General features: G+C 44.4%; 1 protein-coding gene across 1 annotated transcript in view; it reads right to left on the reverse strand.

Annotated features, from left to right (window-relative positions):
• ADAM12 (ADAM metallopeptidase domain 12) overlaps nt 1-20,714 on the reverse strand; it is a 278,563-nt gene that overhangs the window by 42,393 nt on the left and 215,456 nt on the right. Inside the window, exons 13-15 of the mRNA XM_056850479.1 lie at nt 20,034-20,211; nt 11,985-12,074; nt 11,199-11,394 (exon numbers count right to left, since the gene is read on the reverse strand). Coding sequence (XP_056706457.1) covers nt 11,199-11,394; nt 11,985-12,074; nt 20,034-20,211 — 464 coding nt within the window. The remainder of the gene's footprint in view (nt 1-11,198; nt 11,395-11,984; nt 12,075-20,033; nt 20,212-20,714) is intronic.

Raw genomic sequence — 20,714 nt, forward strand, 5'->3', positions numbered from 1 at the left:
AACTCCTGGTGGTGGCAACTATTGAAGAATTGGGTCCCAAACCAAGGGGCTGGTGGGGGAAGGGTTCCCACAGCTTGGGATTTGGGGTTCAGGGAGAACAGAGACCAGTCCTTCTTGATTTGCTCAAAGCTGGAAGGCAGCAGCAGTGGTGTGTGAGTGAGAGAGAGAGAGGAAGGGGGAGGGGAGAGGATTTAGGACAGTAACCATCACCACATCTTTGGGCAGTGGATTCCACAAATCAAGCTAAGATATGCATGTACTTCTAGCTCCTCCCTTTTTAAAACAAAATGTTTGAAAATAAATCAGGATTATTGTTTCCAATATTTTGCCTTTATGAATATCTCCAGTACCTTTCCACTAAAACTAGTGGCTGATCAAAACTAGAACATTTGGGGGTCTGCATTCTGATTTCTTGTCGGCCTTTTCCCGTGAGAATGGGAAAGCCTCTTTTTAATTTCAGGAACAAAGATAACGGTCAAGAGAGAGCAAAGACATTAATGTACTTACTTGAGAAGGACTGTGCAAGGCCATGCAATTGCTTCTGTTCCCTGGCTCCTATTTCAAACCACCACATGATTTTATCAAGACTTGCCTCAGTTTGAATAGTTACGATGTCAAATGGTGCACACAGTAGAACCAGGTATATACAACCTGTTACATAGGATTGCCAACTGTGGGTTTGGAAATTACTGGAGATTTTAGGGAAGGAGACTGAGGAGGGGAGGGAACTCATCCGGGTATAATGTCATAGAGTCCACCTACCAAGGCAGACATTTTCTCCAGGCAAACTGATCTCTGTAGTCTGGAGATTAGTAAAAATTCTGAGAGATCTGCAGGCCCAGCTGGAGGTTGGTAACTAGGGTTGCCAACCTCCAGGTACTAGCTGAAGATCTCCAGCTGTTACAAATGATCTCCAGCCGATAGAGATAAGTTCACCTGGAGAAAATGGCCGCTTTGGCAATTGGACTCTATGGAATTGAAGTCCCTCCCCTCCCCAAACCCCGCCCTCTTCAGGCTCCAGCCCAAAAACCTCCCGCTGATGGTGAAGAGGGACCTGGCAACCCTATTGGTAACCCTACTGCCACAAGACCTTTCCCACCTTGTTTTGTCCTCCAGCACAACAGTCCCCTCTCCTCCCTTCTTAAATCACAATCACTTTAAAAATTCTCCCCACATTTAAAAAGTGGGTGGAGGGTTGGGCTGGCCCCCTTTTCTGCCCCCCCCGTCTCCTGGGCTTTGGAAAGAGACCACGCCCAAATTTAGCAGATAAAGCTTTCATCTAACTGGTGATAAACAGCAGGAAATTTGTCACCTTCAAAATTCATGTGCTGTGCCTCAGGCTAGAACAAAAAGTGGCAATCATAGTGGACAGGCTGATGTGCCAAAAATAAAGTAACACAGCTGGAGAAAGGTTGGGACAGAATATGCCAGGCTCTCAGGCCACGAACTGAGTTATAGGTTATTTATGCATGGGAGTTTTACCTGAGGTTCATTGCTGGCTGGACCCACACTTTCCTGTTGGGAATCTATGCACCAACAGCCTCTGAGCTGAAATCAAGTCCCCGCCCCTTTGAATGCTGCTTTGCAATTGGCTTACTGTGAGAGAAAATCCCCCCCCCAAACCCAATTGCTGCATGAAAAAGCATTTTAAAAACAAAAAAACGGAGCAATATGAAAGGGGGGGGGGGAGATCCAAGCCTCGGATTTAAAATGCCTTTCTTCTGCTCAGAAAGAGTTCCAAGGAAGCAGGAAGCATTTGAATCCCCGCTTCTTTACACGCCACTTTGTTATTGGCTGTGAGAGAAACCACGTTTGGGTGTCCCGCGCTTTGCCTTATGCAGGGGGATTTCACCTGGGCTGAGCTCAGGGGAGAGGGAAGAATCGGGTTAACAGAGGAATGGGAAGGTCCGGGATTTGTGAGGGCTGGCAGCGAGGCCATCTCTAATGGATGGAAAATTCATGTATAACTTCAAGGAACAACCGAGACAGACCGGGGGCGAACATGAGTGAAAGCACCCATGCATAAACGACCATAGAGAGCCTTCTAAACCAGCTATAGAGATTAAAGACTAAAAATATTTAAAAACTGAGATTAGAATGGAGGTTGTGTGAAAGCCAGCTGAAAAGGAAAACCAGCAAAGGAAATAAACCCAAATGCATATACAGTAGGATCACTACCAGAAGTTAGTTGCAGTTTTTTCCAGTGAACCTTCCCTTCCAGATGATGATCTCCTTTATCACAATTTGAGTGCAGAGGCATCTCACAAAACCTGGAAAGTGGTCGGTAAGGGCAGGAGATGGAGAAAGGATGTTGCATCATGGCCAAGTCAACAGAAGATCAACCAGGTATTCCTTTCTCCCCTCTGTCTAACAATGTACTGGCACCATGAGAAACTTCACTCATAAGCCTCTTAAGGCACTAATCTGCTATGCAAATGCCTGAATACACATCCTTCACCAGCTGTTCTGCTTGGTATGCCTAGTTCCCCCCCCCCCCCATACACAGCATCTTATGGATAACTTTGACAAAAGGTTAATGTGCATGAACTGTTGAGAACAAACTGCTGATGCCAGACTGAAGCAAACATGTTTACATTCAGAATGTAAAAACACTATCTGCTTGAGAAACCACAATGAGGAGACAGTGCCAACATAGCACTGGGGCTCAGTTAATTGCCAGTAGTCGTGGTGTGCAGGCAGAGGAGATGGGTGTGGTTTACGCCTATCTTTGCATCCCAGACCTGCACCACTGCTAGCTGGATTTAAACTCAGCCCCTGAGATGTTTGCAACGTTTCTTGCTGCTTGGCTTGCTCCCAGCTTAGGGTTGCCAGCTCTGGGTTAGGAAAAACCTGGAGATTTTGGGGGTGGAGCCTGAGAAGGTTGGGGTTTGGAGAGGGGAGGGACTTCAATGCCATACAGTCCAATTGCCAAAGCAGCCATTTTCTCCTGGGGAACTGATCTCTGTCACCTGGAGATCAGTTGTATTCGTGGAAGATCTCCAGTCACCACCTGGAAGTTGGCAACCCTATCCCAGCTGGTAGTTGCTCACAGGAAAATGTTGTGGGCATGATTTATACCCCTCACTGCCTTCTTGAGGTGTACTGCTGGTGGTTGAGTCTAAGGGTCCAACTATGCATTACCTGTGACAGAGCTGAATAGGGGTCCCCATGACCTGACTGCATCCTTTTAAGAGCAACTTGACATAATGGGTAAAAGAAAAAAACAACCCTATTCCAGCCTCTCAGAAAATAAAATTATAATGAGTTAATAATATATTATATTATAATTAGTGTAAATATTTTTATTAACACTACTACTTTTCACTGAGTAATGGTCTCTAAGCCAAAGCATGGACCTGAATTTCTGCTGCCTAACTGAAGTGATAGTGGTGTTCTACTTTGAGATTCAGGTTGAAGGCAGACAATTGTTTTTAAGGCAGTTGAAACCAGTTTGAGAGAGACTGTGCTTCCCACTGCACACACATATATTTCTTTTCTTGCACTTTTGACCATTGTCAGATTTTAGAAGCAAAATTCTGCAAAACCCGTTTACTACAGAGAAAACTGGATTGAGCGCCATCCTTTCAGTTCTCTGAAAAACTGTCTGACTTCTGCTGTGTTTTGCTATAGCTTATCGAAATGTACTTTTATAGCAATATCTTTATGTTTTATATATATAGATAATAGTACATAGTACGTAAAAGTGAAGGAAAACTGATGGATGTATTGGGTTAAAAGAGAGAGAAAAAACCCTTCCAAATACTTAAGGAAGGGCAATGATGCTGTGTTTCCTGAGGAAGCCCATTTATCATAATTCCAGGAAATAAACTGAAGCAAAAAAGCATCTCTGGCTATTCTGTTACTCGAAAAGGCAAAAACAAAATGATTTGTGAAAGATTTACAGTGGATATTAAACTCCTTGAACTGGATGGACAGAGTTTATCTTACTTTTCTATTGACAATCAAGATTGTGATGGTCCAGTAATTAAGATCCTGTCAGCCTTTCCAGCCTAAAGCTTCCCTCCCCCAAAGGAATTAAATCACCTGTTTCAAATCATGGCAGGTTAAAACATATCAGAGATGGTGTCGATGTGGAAATTTTTGTTATGCAGATGTGAAAATTGAAACATTCATTTCTTTTGTCACAGCAGAAAAAATACAAAATGCTCTAGTGGCCTCACATGATTTGATAACCTGAGCAATTAGTTTAGTTGTCTCCAGCTAGAGGATAAGAGATTTTGAAAAAGAATGGAGGCGGGAGAGGAATGGGATTATAAAATGAGAGTTTTTCTGGATGGTAGCGTGAAATCCAAGAAGTCTCCAGATTGTAAAGCAATTGACAGCGCCCTAACCTGTGAGAGTAACGTTTTTTTCTTGGGTTGTTTTAAAATATTTATTCTCCCCTTGATGCCACTGGCTCTGAACTTTCACTTCTTGCTCTCACTACAAGCCATTCCAGAGTCATGCGATAACATGAAGATTCCTCATACCAAGTCAGAGTATTGGTCTTTCAGTTGCAGTATCGCCAACTCTGACTGGCAGCAGCTCTTCCGTGGCCTCAGGGTAGGGCTGTCGATTCGGTTTGTCCTGAACCGAAAAAACCCGAATTTCCCCTGATTCGGCAGTTTTTAGTTCGGATGGAACCGAACTCAAAAAAGGCAAGAAAACGGGGAGCCGAATTCAGCGAGTTCGGGGTGTTCGCTAATAAATTCGGCAAATTCGGGGTTCGGCGCAGCAGCATAACCGTCAGTTAGTAAGCAGCATTCTCCAGCGGCCAATCGGTGGCCAAGCTGGGTCTTCTTCCCCACCCTTAATGTGCATCTCTGACAATGGGGGTTTGCAATTAGCAGAGCTTGCCGCCCACACCCAAAGCTCCCAGCCCCGACAAACAGCTGAGGTGCGGGGAGCAAGGGCGGGGCAGGTGCAAAGAAGATGGAACAGAAGACATCCACAGTAAGACCCATTTTGGGGCTTTTCTCTATAATTTTTCTCCTGTGTGTGTGGGGGGGGGGAGGGAGCCGTTTCTGTGGGTGGGTGGGGGGAAGCCAAAGGGGGCTTTCACCTGTTCTGCGGGGGGGGTGCCCCCTGATGGAACAGAAGACATCCACAGTAAGACCCATTTTGGGGCTTTTCTCTATAATTTTTCTCCTGTGTGTGTGTGTGTGGGGGGAAGCAGAGTCTGTGTGTGTGTGGGGAGGGAGCAGTTTCTGTGGGTGGGGGGGGAAGCCAAAGGGGGCTTTCGCCCGTTCTGCCTGGGGGCGTGTGCCCCCTTGAGTCTCTCTCTCCCTGGTTTGAGGGGGGGCTTCAGTTGTGTGTCCTCAGGCTTTCCCTCATTCATAAGATCGGTTAGGTCTATTTTGATCCTTGCTCAAAACTGGTTTTCAAATTGCGAGTTAAAGAATGCATTTGCCTGGTCCTGAGTTGCACGGACCCAAAGCGGAGGAGTTCGGACTTCAGCATTTCCCGAATAAAAACGGGCCGAATTTTGCCGAATCCGAATTTTGCCGAATTTTTTTTCCAACACATTACTGAGGATGGTATACTTTATACACACCTGACAGCTCGTTCTTCAGCATGAGATGTGTAAAAACCCTTCAGCTGATGCCAGCTCCCACCAGTCTACATGACTGACAGAGATGAGAATGGAGCACAGGTGACTTCCCAATCCTAATGAAAATTGCATTTTGAAGGATTGGTTGGGGTGGGTGGGAGAAGAATACCTGCTTCTTCTCAGGACACTTTCCACACTGGTTCAGTATTGGTCAAGCCATGAAGAATTCATCCACAAGTCCTAAAAGGCATGTACCAATAGGATCCAAAAGTCTGTGTGGTCCGCTCCACTTCATGTGCAGTGCTACTTCAGGAGTGTCCCTTGTAACTATGTGTGTGTGTGTGTGTGTAAAGTGCCATAAAGTCGCAGCCGACTTATGGCGACCCCTTATGGGGTTTTCAAGGCAAGAGACGAACAGAGGTGGTTTGCCAGTGCCTTCCTCTGCATATCAGCCCTGGTATTCCTTAGTGGGCCCTGACCTGGATGGCCCAGGCTAGCCTGATCTCGTCAGATCCCAGAAGCTAAGCAGGGTCAGCCCTGGTTAGTATTTGGATGGGAGACCACCAAGGAATACCAGGGTTGCTGTGCAGAGGAAGGCACTGGCAAACCACCTCTGTCCATCTCTTGCCATGAAAACCCCAAAAGGGGTCGCCATAAGTTGGCTGCGACTTGAAGGCACTTTACACACACACATTCCTTGGTGGTCCCCCATCCAAATACTAACCAGGGCTGATACTGCTTAGCTTCCGAGATCTGACGAGATCAGGCTATACCATGCTGCCTTCCGTCCCCTTGTAACTATAGCTCTTAAGAAATTGCTCCTGAGATTTATGGAATGCTTAGGACTATCCTAACACTAAATCAACCTCTTCCAGAAAAAATAATTCAAGAAAAATATAATTTGTTCTAACAAGATATCATGCCGGGCAGGGAGTTCTGTGTAAGATGGTATGAATAAGTGAATACTGCTAAAATATTGTACAGTGAACTCCTCTTCAAGGTAAAGCTAGGTTTTATGTAACACAGGAGAGTTTTCTGCTTTTTAATTTCCACATTGTGAGATCTCTTAATTAAAAATGAAATTTTTTAAATACTTCATTTTTATAAAGTCACTGATGTGACCTATTGATAGTGATATGATTGAGTTATGCTGAGAGTTATGCATTTAGATATTATCTGCTGCTTTTATTGGCATTTGAAGCAGGCATTTAGATATGCAGATAAATCTGCTGGCAAGAAAAAAATTATGGATTTTCCTGGAAGAAGGGAGGCATTAACCTTTAAAAAAAAAAACACCTGATACTTTTAAAGGCTGCCAAAAATGGCTGCTTACTTGGAGTGCATGTATGCAAATGTATGTATGCTTTTTAATAGGATCAAAAGTGATTATGAATTAAATCTCACTTAAGCTTTGGTATAAAGAAGTGTCTACTGACAGATAATTTCCCCTCTTTGAAACATATTTGCTATTTAGCCTAGGAATGCTGTCTTTCCATGGTACAGCCACTGAAGAGATATGATGGTAGACTAAGAAAAACTAACAGAAGCATTAAGCCCAAATCAGAAGTAACACACAGCCAACCCATTCTGGAAACTACTTATAGTGTAATCCAAAGCATCTGCACTCAGAAATAAATTCCATTAAGTTCAGTAGGACTTACTCCCTAGTAAGTTTGACTATGGTCTTTTATGAATGGTTATTTCACTCGCCGGCACCCCTTGATGACTTTGGGTGTTTGTTTGGATTATGCATGCCATTTCCGATTGTCAGAGGTCATCTCGCTTTCCCCCTCCGTTTTCCTGTGTTTTGAGGGACCTGTTTTATCTCAAATTTGAAAACACGGGCAAAAAATGAGAAAACAGGGAGAGTGGCCAAAAGGCAAGCAAAAAGCAGGCAAAAAAGCGAGAAAACAGGGGGAGAGTGGCCAAAAGGCAAGCAAAAAGCAGGCAAAAAAGCGAGAAAACAGGGGGAGAGTGGCCAAAAAGCAGGCAAAAAGCAAGAAAACGGGGAGAGCAGCCAAAAAGCAGGCAAAAAGCAAGAAAATTGGGGGAGAGTGGCCAAAAAGCAAGCAAAAAGCGGACAAAAACTGAGAAAACAGGGGGAGAGTGAGGCGGCCTCTGATGGTCAGAAACGGCATGCATAAACAACACAAAGACCCGAAGTCGTCGGAGAGCTGAAGGCGAGAGAAACAGCCATGCATAAAAGACCTATGCTTGTTGCAACCTTAGGTCGAGCACTAAGCCCTTACACCAGTGTAAGACAGAGAGATGCTAGCATAGAGCCCTGGTGCTGCTGCATTGGCATGGGACCATGCTGGGCTGTCAGAATTCCAAGCCCCTTAAGCTCATATCACGCCCCTGCTGCTGGTATAATATTATGGTGGTAAAAAGGTGGCATAAGTATAAATGCTCACACTGAAATAAATGGGAGTAAAATCCCACCACCTGTCTCTTGCTATGCCTACACAGCTACAGCACAGCTTAGGATACTTACTAAGACTGCACCTATTGCAGCTCTCCTAAGCACTAAATAAGCCCTAACCAGGACAGGGTGCTCAGAATGGGGCTATATCTCTCCGGCCCAATGTTGGACACACTTAGAACACACACTGGGGGCAGGCATGGAGCTGGGGGAAGGATCGGCTGGGGCAGAGGAGGAGGGAGGGAAGGTGTGTGCCCACACACGTGCTGGAGCCAGGCACTGGAGGCCCCAGGGCCAGAGACAAATGCACCAGGTGGGGTGTGCAGTGTCCACCCGCACAGAAAGAAAAAAGAGCAGCAGACGGCACGAGCTGAGAGCGAGCAGGTGGAGCGTGCACTAGCCTCCTTCTCCCCATGCATGGTGTAATGGTTAAGAGCAGTGGTTTGGAGCGGTGGAGTCTGATCTGGAGAACCCAGTTTAATTCCGCACTCCTCCACATGAGTGTCGGATGCTAATCTGGTGAACTGGATTTGTTTCCCCACTCCTACACATGAAGCCAGCTGGGTGATCTTGGGCTAGTCACAGCTCTCTCAGCTCCACCTACCTCCCAGTGTGTCTGTTGTGAGGAGGGGAAGGGAAGGTGATTATAAGCTGGTATGATTCTTCCTTAAGTGGTACAGAAAGTTGGCATATAAAAACCCACTCTTCTTCTCATCTTCTTCTTCATGCTCATGCTGGCGCCCTCCCTCTCCTTGTACCTGGGGCAAGTGCCCCCACCAGACGCCCCAAGATACGGCTCTGACTGAGGGAGAGGGAGAGCAGACTTTGATGATGGGAACCCTGGCAAAAGGCACTTTGCATGAACAGAAAGCACTCTGTACCAATTGCCACGGAAGACAACAAACATTGTTGCAGAATATTTCTAACACGGCTCTGCTCAGACCAGTTACACATACTCCTCCTCAGTGGGCAGGATAATGTCAGGGAGGGGAGCCAGCATCAGCATGCATTGGTCGGCTGCTTCCATACACGGCAGGCACATGGAAGCATCGTCGACATGCTGCTGTATGAGTGGTGTGTCAGTATTGTCGCTATGGACCCCAGTGCCACTGACACCCTCTCAGTTGTTTGGAACTGGTTCTTGGTTGGAATTTCTTTTCTCTACTGAGAGAGTGTAAAATACAAACTAGTTACACCAGAACTGCACTAGCATCTGTGATGTGCCAGTGAACAGGGCGTAGGTTTGCTCTGACAGTATACCAAAGAGATATTTGAAGTGGGAGAGGGGCATTGTTAAGTACAATAGGAAATGCAGTTTTGAGTAAGAGGAATGCTAGCAACTCTGATTCACCAGGGCCACCCCTTGTGGCCAGCTGGAACATGGCTCCGTGTGGGAAAAGGAGCTCTGTGGGGGTGAGCGGTGTCACACTCGTCTCCGCTGCATGGCTGGGCATACCTGCCTGCCTGCCCCCTTCGAATGTGCAGCCTATTGCTGCTCAGGGGGCGGGTGCAATAACTGGCTGGTGTTGGGGGTTGATGATGCAGGCGCTCCTTGTGTCGCTCCACCTCCTTCGCCTATTTAAGACGGTGTATCCCGGCCACCAGCCTGTTCTTTTGCCTGGCAGCGGCGAATATCACTCTCCCTCCTTCTGACTTATAGTTTGTTATTGCTTCTTTTTGTCACAGTTTAGGTGGTTTTTGACACTGGGGCAGATCCAGTTTGGGGGAAGATGTGCCTGATGCCTGCCTTCCCCATTTGGGGACCCCCCATAAGGAGTACATCATGGATGCCCAGCTCGAGGGCTGCTCATAGCTCCACTCCCAGGTGGCGTAGGTTCCACTCAGAGATTTATGTCCTAGTGGAGCCACCTATACACCACTCTGGTTACTACCCCAACATGCGGGTTGGGGCCGTTCTATCGATCTATCGATGCATCGAATGGCAGGGTGGTCATTCGATGCCTGGATCCATTCCCTATGCTGTGCCAATGCTCCATCTGTTGTAATCAATAAAGCTGTGGCCTTTGTTTTTTCCAGTGAATCAATGTCTGTGTATTTATTTAACTTTCCTTCCCCAGCAGGGCCGCTTCATCCATGGGGCCACAATGTGCGCTTTTCCAAGGCAATGTCCTTCCCTGATTAGGATACGATGTCAGCTGAAACTCGATGGCTGTCCAAGCCAATTCCCAGCGCTGACTGAAATACAATTGGTGGCACAGTTTCTTCTTAATTCAGCATCAACTATGAATTATGTTTGCATAGTTAATGCTGTGCACTTACATAGTGGCTTTCAGCCCAGAATCTCTAAGTGCTCAGGCAAACATTATAGTAATTATTTCTGATAGGTAGGCAAGTATTTGCATTTTACAGTTAAGTAAACTGAGGCAAAGCAACCTTTAATTCCTGACAGAGGTCAAATACCCCCAGCCAATACAGCTTCAAAGGGGGGTAGTGCTTGTAACCCTTTGCTGATCAGGGCTTGTACTGTTCCATTTCTACAATGAATTTAAGAACATGCTGGATTCCGACCTCTAGAGTAAGGTTATGATCCCAAAATTGATTGAGCAGTATAATCTACATTCCTTATGTTAGTGGTGGTGCTGATTATATTCTTTCAGCACTGACTGCAAAAGATACTTTTGAGAACTTGAGGCTAGCTAGTGGCTGGAGAGGGGGAAATGATTAATGCCCAAAGATCATTCAGCCGTGCTAACTGGTAAAAAGATTAACTGGAATCAGATCTCTCTGCTTGTCTGACCCAGCCCACAGTCCATAAAGATGTTTGCACCAAGAGGGGGGGGGGTATCCTGACAGTCTGCAAAAATGCATCTATGCAAATATGGACTGATTTGGGGCTAGGGTTGGCAGCTCCAGGTTTGGAAATACCTGGAGATTTTTGGGGCGGAGCCTGAGGAGGGTGGGGTTTGGAGAGGGGAGGGACTTCAATGCCATAAAGTCCAATTGCCAAAGTGGCCATTTTCTCCAGGCAAACTGATCTCTATCGGTTGGAGATCAGTTGTAATAGCAGAAGATCTCCAGCTAGTACCTGGAGGATGGCAACCCTATGTGGGGCAGAAGTGCAACAAGCAACCTATATTTTTCAGTAGAGAAGAACTAATGGACCTAGAATTGGCTGGTGCCTTAAAACTGTACCTCCTACAAAATCACACGCCATTTGCTTTTGTGGACAAAATATATCTAGAAAGATCCAGTAATCCAACTCACCTTGCCCCCAGAGTATGATGCATTGCTGTTCATGGGTCTGGCACATGCCATTGTAACAGTAGCTGTCCACCTTGTAGCACGGGTGTCCATCGTGTAAATACACATTAGCTGGGCAGTGAGGGCTGCCTCCAGTGCAGAACTCAGGAAGGTCACAGGAATTACTGGAGTGCCTGCAGAGGATCCCTGCCGGCTTCAGCTGCAGGAAGAAAGAAGTGGCTCTAATTTCAATCAATAAAAGTTACTGCGCAGGGAAATTTATGCCACGGACGAATGCTTCCCCCCCTTCCAAGAGTCTGCACCGAGTGGCCATTAAAGCACAGTATAAAGGCAATGCTGCACTTTCTATGCATCTTTTTTTATATAGTGCACAACTGGTTTATGACACACTTCCGCAGCTAGGGCCCTCTTTCATTTCACTCTAAAATGCGAACAGAGGGCTCTGCCTCTGCACACCCAGGAGCGTAGAGCGCAGATGACTTTGCAGTGATAGAATTATTTAAATGGGCATAAACGTTTAAGGTTCCTTCTTCAATATTATTGACATGTGCATAAACTAAAAATACACATTGTCTTATGGGAGAAGGCACGCTGCGCAAAACTGTTATTTCTTAACGTATGCTGGAGAATTTTCATTGGAATGGGCATAGCCCGGCGAGCGTCGGTAATTTTCTTCAGCTCTGAAGAGCCCCCTGAAAATATATCATGGCTCCAAGGGCAGCATGAATGGCTCTGATACGGAGATGAATACAACCCACCCTACACATACGAGGGCCCACGAAAACTCACCTTGCAGTCTTCGCAGCAAAGCCCATGGGCACACACTGCTTCTGGCCTTAAAGTGCAGGTAGTAGCATTGCAGCAATGGTTTGTGCATTCCTACAAGAAGCAAAGAGTAAAACCTGAGAACTGCACCAGCAGGGAAGTAGATAGAATGATGGATTCAGTCCATAAAATGATGTAATCTGGTGGGACTGGATTAAATAATACACAAGGACTGTGTTAAACTATATACTGGGGGCCCATATGTGTCTTTGACTGTAATATTTTCCACTTCCTGGAATATTCTACAGGGCCTTCTGAGAACTGCACATGATCATAGGAGACCTTTTAAGCACATGAACTAGGCAAAGTTTCCACCACCCCGTTTTATGCCTGCGATTTCATCACGAAACTTACAAGTTTAGCATTTTTCTTTCTTTTCTCCTGCTTAACCCTAATTTAACACGACATAGTAAAGCATAATTTCTTGTCCTCTGTTCACTGGACAGTGAGCAACTCTTCTCCCTCTTTTATCCCTGAAATAGTTATAAATGTTTCAAAACTCAAATTATATTCTCCTTAATCTTCTTTTTGCTGGGCTAAAAAACATCACACGTTTTCAGTATTTCATTTTCTTTTGACCTAGTTTTTACTGAGGTAGTTAACTTACAATCTAGATATAGGTTTACCACTGCACTGAGAGCAGAAGCAAGATTCATAGCAAATTATGATGGGCCTCAACTTACTTCAAATGGAGGTCGAGGCTACAGAGGTTACAGAGAAACAAGCAGCCATTCAGACGAGTAGGGTTACCAACCTCCAGGTATTGGTTGAAGATAAAACCTGTTCTGGCAATGAGAACAACTCAATAGAACTGGCAGCACGGAGGCTCTTAATCAAATCTATTGGTCTATGAACCTAGTTGAAAAAAATCACGTGATATGGATAAGTCCCAAAAATTATTATTAGTAAATAATCACGTGATTTTTTCCAACTAGGTTCATAGACCAATAGATTAAGAGCCTCCTTGCTGCCAGTTCTATTGAGTTAACCTCCAGGTATTAGCTGGAGATCTCCTGCTAGTACGACCGATCTCCAGCCAACAGAGATCAGTTCACCCGAAGAAAATGGCTGCTTTGGCAATTGGACTGTATGGCATTGAAATCCCTCCCCTCCCCAAAACCCGCCCTCTTCATGCCCCACCCCAAAAATCTCCAGGTATTTCCCAACCTGGAGCTGGCAACCCTAGCATAAAGGTGATTTGGGGATGTACCACTGAGAACGGGGTAAGGCTGGCCATGGGCACTGGACACAATAATACTTTCAGACACAAACAAGCTATTAATGATTAGCCACTAGGTAGGATCCTCTCATGCCCCTCAAACCTAGATTAAAGAGAATCTTAGGAGGCTGTGTGTGTACCCTCATCAGAAAAAACAGGCTTGTCACAAACTGGTTAGGGCCTAACCAGTTGGCAGGAACAGGGCAAGCTTCTTTGGATAGGTAAGGTTAATTGGCAAACATCTTGAGACATCTGCTTGATGGAGGGTGTGTCCAGAACAAGCCTTGAGGCTGGGTGCCCTGTGAAGGCCAAGAGACATCTTTTGATCCTGGTAGTAGCCTTGCAGCACATAGGGGAGAGAGATGAAGCCGGGCAACTCTCTGCAAACAGGGATGTGCAGGAAGATTTAAGCGAAGCTGGCGCAAACGCTGGCCGAGTGGATCTGTCCAGAAGGCAGACTATGTGGATGCCTAGAGTAGCCTGCCCTCAAAACCATCAGCTTACGAAAATAAGCAGTGACATAGATCATCCATTTACATAAACTGAATAAATAAAGTAGTTGAACCCTTGCTTGGTGTCTCGTGTCTTCATTTGGAGGTGCCGAGGCAACCCATGGATCTCTGTCCATCTACAAAAGGCAAATTGCACATGCGTAGTTCTGAGTTGACTTGGGGCCATGTGGGGAATGGAGAGAGGATTTTATCCTTCAACCGCCACTTGGTTTCAGTATTAAAAGTGACCTCCCCACACTACTAGTATTTTAAAAGAGAGAAAAAAAAGATGTGTCCTTTAAAAACCCATCACAATCCTAACAACAGTGTAGGGAGACAGGTTTCTGTGGAACAAACTGAGTGGGTATTTAGCAGTTAAATCCTCGTTCCCCTCTAAATTGTGTCTGTGAGTTGCACAATTCGCCTTTTGCAGACAACAATCTGAGATGTTCATCATGTCTCTTTGTTCCCTCATAAAGTGCCCTTTATGTAATTTTCTTCTAGAACCCTGTCGTTGTTATATTTCTCCTGTGAATTGTTTAAGAACTGGCACAGTACATAAATGAGACCTAATCTCTGACTGCACTTGAGTAAGTACCCTTCTTTCTTGAGTCTCAGAAATGATGCTCCTGCTAATGCAAATTGAAAGGACATTAGCCTTTCTTGCTACAATATCACACTGTTGTGTTCATTATCCACTGTAAACTCTAATGTTTCTCAGAAATGCTGCCTATCTCCTTTTCCCTTGTCTTCATACTTGGGCAACTGGGCCCTTATCTATTTCTTTTGTTTTAAAAATTTATACAGTAATGTATACAGCCACTAATTTACACGGCAATTTACCAAGTTTTGGGGTGGGGTGTTCCTTTCTTTCCCCTTTCCCACAGGTTCTTCTTTCTTATGTGTAATCCTTCCTGTTTTTCTTTCTAAAATTTCATTTTCTCAATATCTGTTTTGCTCAGCCCTTTGACTTGACTTTGACTCCTATTTTCAAACTTAGATCTAGTATTCATCAAGTGAATGACACCCCATGCACAGGAAGCTGTGCGGGGTGGCCTTCATTAAGATCCCTGCTGCCAAGCCTTGCAGCAGGGATCTTAATGAAGGCCACCCTGTGCGGTTTCCCGGAAGGCGAATGGGGAGGTCTTTATTAAGATCCTTGCTGCAATCTTAATTAAGCCCCCCCCCCACCAGCCTGCCTCCCCGGGAGTCCCATAGGAAGGTGGAGGAGCGTTACTTTTGCTGCTGCCAGTGTCGAAAGCAACACCCACCCCGCCTTCCTATTACAGGACTTTGCCACCTGGAGCCTCCACGGAGGTCCAAGGCATGAAGCTTCTTGAATAGGAAGGCAGAGCATTCCTTTTGCCACTGGCAGCAGCAAAAGGAACACTCCCCCGCCTTCCTATCAGTGCTGAATTTTTTCTGCATTTTTTGGGTGTATTAACCCGAAAGTTTCCAAAAAAATGTAGGTTTTCTGGATTTTTCAAAAAAATTCAGGTTTAATAAACTTGAATCTGAAAAATACCGAAAAAAATTGGTGCACGCCCCTAGAGACTACCAAGAAAGGCTCTGCAGAGGAAGGCAATGGTAAACCACCTCTACTTCTCACTTGCCTTGAAAACTACTTGCTGAGGTCACCAAAAGTCAGTTGTGATTTGATGGCACTTATGTACATATAACATCTGGGCTTGGTGAAAATGAGGCAAAAGCTTGTGAATTTTGGAGCCGCATTTCAGGGATTTCTCAAGACTGGGGAGTTCCCTGTTTGGACCTGTCAGAAAGTGGTATGCCAGCTGAAAACACACCAAAGAAGAGTCTAACCAATGCACTTTTACTTCATGATTTTAGGGTGTCCTTGCACCCAGCCTCTAAAAAGTTAGCAAGTGCAAAACAGAATGGACAGTCTCCTATCATAAACCACATGAATGGGGTTCATAACAGCAGGGATTCTTAGTGCCAAACTGTTGTTAAGAAACTGTTCTCTGGAATAAAAAGGTAGCCTTTTTATGACTCAGCCTTCTATCCTTCCGAGGTCAGTAAAATGAGTACTCAGCTTGCTGGAGGTAAAGTGTAGATGACTGGGGTAGGCAATGGCAAACCACAATATAAACAATGCCTGCCTAGTAAACGTCAGGATGTGACGTCTACCCATGGGTCTGGAATGACCCGGTGCTTGCACAGGGGACTACCTTTACCTTTTAGAGATAACTGAAGATCAGTAAATGCTGCTTCACTGCAAGGGCTGGGACAGAAGCTCTTCATGACCCATCTAGTTCTGTGGGTCTATGACTTTAGACCATTGATAGTTTCAGAGCATTGCCTGGCTTTCAATAGTGTCCAGGCAATTCAGCAGAAGTGGACACTACAGATATGGTAGCAGAAGAATCTTCAAGGAGAGATCTAGCTAGTCTTAAAGTAAACATTTTTAAGCTTCAAAAAGTATTTTTCATTCTTTGTTAAAAAAAAATTAGTAGCATGAACTTGGGCCCTATTCAGTGCGTATCATAGTTTCATTTCATTCTTGACTTCAGACAAGGTTGTAGTCTGAACATATGCTGTCCACCCAGATGGATACTGCATGAGAGAATTTTAACCTAGGCTATACGATTCTTTCAATATCAAAGGCAATGAAGGGGAAAGAAATCCGATCAAATCCCACAAAATGTTATATTTGACTTAAACAGTATTGTGACACTATATAACGATTAACTAAAGGTTAAATCCACCATTTGTATGAAATTACTTGAAATTGAATGGCAGTATTTTGCCTGGCTGAAGTCTTGGCCCCGAAACTGTTCAATCTAACATAAAGGACAGTCTTCAGTACAGATCTGTAGTTTTCCCTCATAGCATAAAGATAAAGAAATGATCAGGCATAGTATGAATTGAGCTATTACCAACGAATACATTCACAACTCATGTTACTCTCTTTAATGATGGTGCTTACCCACACATGGAAGGCTGTAAGAACTTTATTGCCCAAAGACTGAGTCAATAAGAGCTCTGAGAAAATATCGGATTTGCTTCAGAGGTTACAGTCAGGAGAGTAAGTGAAATCAATGGCACCTGAATAATCATTCTCTTAAGGTGTCACCAGAGTAGCAACGGATAAAACCACTACTCAGCGGTGTTAAATCTGACTTAACATACAGAACAGCACCAACACTGTGTTGGGAACATAAGCAAAAGTAACTAGGGGAAATGATGTTCACAAGGTATCACTCCTTTAATGCCTTCTAAAGGATGGTTAAACAAGACGCGGTCAACTGATTATTCTATTGTCTCCTGAAATAGCAGAAGGAAGAAAATGTCAAAATGTCAGTGTTTGAACTGTCACATTGTTAATCATCACACCAAAAGTATCATGATGCAATCATGCAGATGATCTCATCAAGACTTCTTTTTTGTTACCCACATCAGTAATCTAGAAGAGAAAAAAAGGACATATGGGAAACAAAAAACAGCAAACTGTGTACCCACAATGTTCTGGAATTCAATATGCAACAATGAAGAAATCCTAATACATTGATTTTACTTTGGAAATAAGAAAAAGCAATTCTGAATTTCAAATTTGGTTGACAAGAATTTTTGGAAGTAACTCTGTTCTTTCCAACAGTAGCCAGTGAGACACCTCTTCTTCTAAGTTTGAGAACAGGGCTAAGAACCCAGGGGCCCTGTCAGAGGAACAAAGAGCAGCTTACATGCTAAAAGATCATGAAGCAAGATGCAAATTTGGTAATTTATTGTTAAAATTAGCACATTTTTATTGGGTCTCTCTGTATGAAATATCTGGGGAAATTCAAAAGCTCACTTGATGTAGCTGGAGCAGCATGTGAACAAGAAACAGGTGGAGCCAGGTCAAGGAGTTGTTGGGTTAAAATCCTTGCTTAAGCTTTCGCTTTGACTCACACAAACCTAAGAAAAACCTCCGCAACTGAACTTTGACTCACTGACATAGAAGTCAACAGAAAAATATTCTCAAAAAGATGGACAGTTCAGCTTATTCAAACTCAGAGTGAGAAGGTGCCAAACCCATTGAGGAAAGACCACCACTCAAGATACTTGCTTCTCTGAGACAACTCAATCTGACTTTGTTTTTTGCCACTGAGGGTGAATGGCTAGCCACCAAGTAGACTGACACATACTGGGTGAGATAATACAGTGTGTTGCATGCACTTTTTATCTGATTATTTGTTGCTAAGATGTTGTGAGTGAATCAACTAATTTAATTCATGAATCTGATTTTACCTGCCCTGTCTATTTCCAACTGAAATGGAAAGAACCTATGGACTAAGGTTGTGCACATCAATAAACCCAAACTGAAAATAAACCTGAAATTAGCCGTTTTGGTAAATTTTGGGATTTGGGTTTACTGGATACCAAAACCTGGGGATAAAGCCAAAGCCAAATAGGCGATTCCCGAAAAAGCTGAATAGAATAGGTGGGTTCAGCTATTTGCCTTTGCTCAGAGGCATGGCTCTGTGCTTTCTCCCCTTTTTCTTTTTCTTTTGGACTGGTTTTGTTAGGGCCCCATAGTTGGGGCCCTTTTGAGATGGGGATCGTGTAATTGGAGCTAGCTTGGTCTGGCCAACCATTCAGTGGGTTGATATTGATCAAGCATAATACTAGAAATTTCGAATGTCACCACTTCATCCCAAAAGCTAATAACAATGAGTTTTGAATGAAATCCAAACATACAGTTACACACAGAACAACTTGATGCCTTCAAGGATTAGAATGGTATTGATGTGCCAATACTGGTCTAAATTACTTAGCTAATGTAACATCAACTATTGTAATGGGTTTGCTAGTACCTCGCGGATTACTCTAGAAGATTAGGACTGAAATCAATCACACCTGAGCCACAATTTTCCAAGGCATTTAACAAAACAAAGAAAGAAGCTGCAATTCAAGCCATATTGTAGCAATATGAAGTGGTTTTTACTTTTAAAGGTATCAGTAACATTCGGGAGTAAAAATGAGAAAGATAACTGGGTTAGAAAGAATTTGCAAGCTACAGACACTCTATTGACTTTAAACAAGCAGATAAGCCTACTTTTTCAACCCTGCTACCTAGAAGAATGAATGAGCTGTCAGGAAATCCTTATGGATGGGATGAATTCAATAAACTGTATGGAAAAGTTAGAGCAATTTCTTGCTTTTTCAATGTCCCTTAGTCTATTTTGTATGCAGTACTATGTTTATCGGAGGAGACAAATCCATCATCCACGATAGATTTAGTTCTGATTATCTGAAAAAGTCCAATATCAATGGTGACTGCCAAGGCCTAAATGAAGAAAGGGTATCTGATCATATGTCTTCTCTAGTCCTGGCAGATTTGATTAAAAAGAATGAGCTCAAAGGAATGTTTTGGGAAACAATCTAGTATTGGGCAGCATAGACGAGACATTTGGCAGTGAGTCAATGGGGTTCCCCCAACTCAACTGTGATGGTGTCACTGCCAAACAGTACCTGAAGGAAAGGAAGTTTGCAAGCATATGCACACAAGCGCCTGATTTGGCTCAGGATTGTGGCATGGGCGAGAAGGGGCTTCTGCCTTCCCCACTGGACCACTTTCTCAAGCCAAAACAGCCCTTCAGGGTATTATTTTCCTTGCTGCAGGGTGGCACATGTAGAATTCAGTGCATGTGCAGTCTCACAGTGGAGCAAATGAAGCCCTCAGGGCCATTTCATCTGAGAATACAGCATGGGGGGGGGGCAAAAGCCTCAGTTCCCACCGCACTGCAGTCTCAAGTCTAATCAGGCTCTTGAAAACTTTGTTTCCCTCAATTAATGTTTGGCAATAATATAATAAAGAGCCCTATGGCACAGAGTGGTAAGCTGCAGTATTGCAGTCCAAGCTCTGCTCATGACCTGAGTTCGATCCCAAGGGAAATTGGTTTCAGGTAGCCGGCTCAAGGTTGACTCAGCCTTCCACCCTTCCGAGGTCGGTAAAATGAGGACCCAGCTTGCTGGGGGTAAAGGGAAGATGACTGGGGAAGGCACTGGCAAACCACCCCATAAACAGATACTGCCTAGTAAACGTCGGGATGTGACGTCACCCCATGGGTCAGGAATGACCTGGTGCTTGCACGGGGGACCTTTACCTTTAATAACATAATCAGAGTTGGGTTAGGGGAGCCCCTACGTTACTGATGGCCAAATGTCTCATCTAGTTTGGCACAATGAAGACGTTGTGGGCTACAGTTGATACAAGCCGGGCTACCTTAACTGCATGAACAGCCAGTAGGTAGCAGCCTTAGGACCATAATTAAGCAATAACAAAAATAATGGTAGTCCTACCTCAGGTTCCCCACAGTCACATTCCTCTCCTTCTTCTACATAACCATTCCCACACTTTGGGCCACCAAACGATTCCTTAGCTTCTGGCAGGTTGAAGAGACACATCCCCACTCCTTTTTCCAAACTGTTTTCCAGGTCTTTCTTGCTGCAACTGCTAAAAACCATGGGAAATGGATAGCTGGGGTGAAGGACAGGAAAAAGAAACGGCCATTATCATGGAGCTGTAAGTCTGAATTCATCCCAAACCGAAACTTTCCTAACAAATTCAACAAAACTATCATAACTGTGCCGACAGAATGGAAGTAGAAAGGACCAGGTTCCATCATATTACAATGTTTTGTTTGGAAAATAAAAATTCTTTAATTCATTAATTGCATTACATTTCATTTAATTGCATGAAAAAACTAGTGTGGTATAGTGGTTAGAGTGTCCACTTAGGGGCTTTGAGACCCAGGTTCAGATCCCCCCCCCCCGCCACAGAAGCTCACTGGGTGACCTTGGGCCAGTCACACGCATGAACACATGAAGCTGCCTCATACTGAATCAGACCCTTGGTCAATCATAGTCAGTATTGTCTACTCAGACTGGCAGCAGCTCTCCAGGGTCTCAGGCAGAGGTCTTTCACATTATCTACCTGCCTAGTCTCTTTAACTGGAGAAGAAAAGGATTGAACCTGGGACC

Source organism: Euleptes europaea, chromosome 5 (genome assembly GCF_029931775.1).
Source record: "Euleptes europaea isolate rEulEur1 chromosome 5, rEulEur1.hap1, whole genome shotgun sequence".
Taxonomy (NCBI): domain Eukaryota; kingdom Metazoa; phylum Chordata; class Lepidosauria; order Squamata; family Sphaerodactylidae; genus Euleptes; species Euleptes europaea.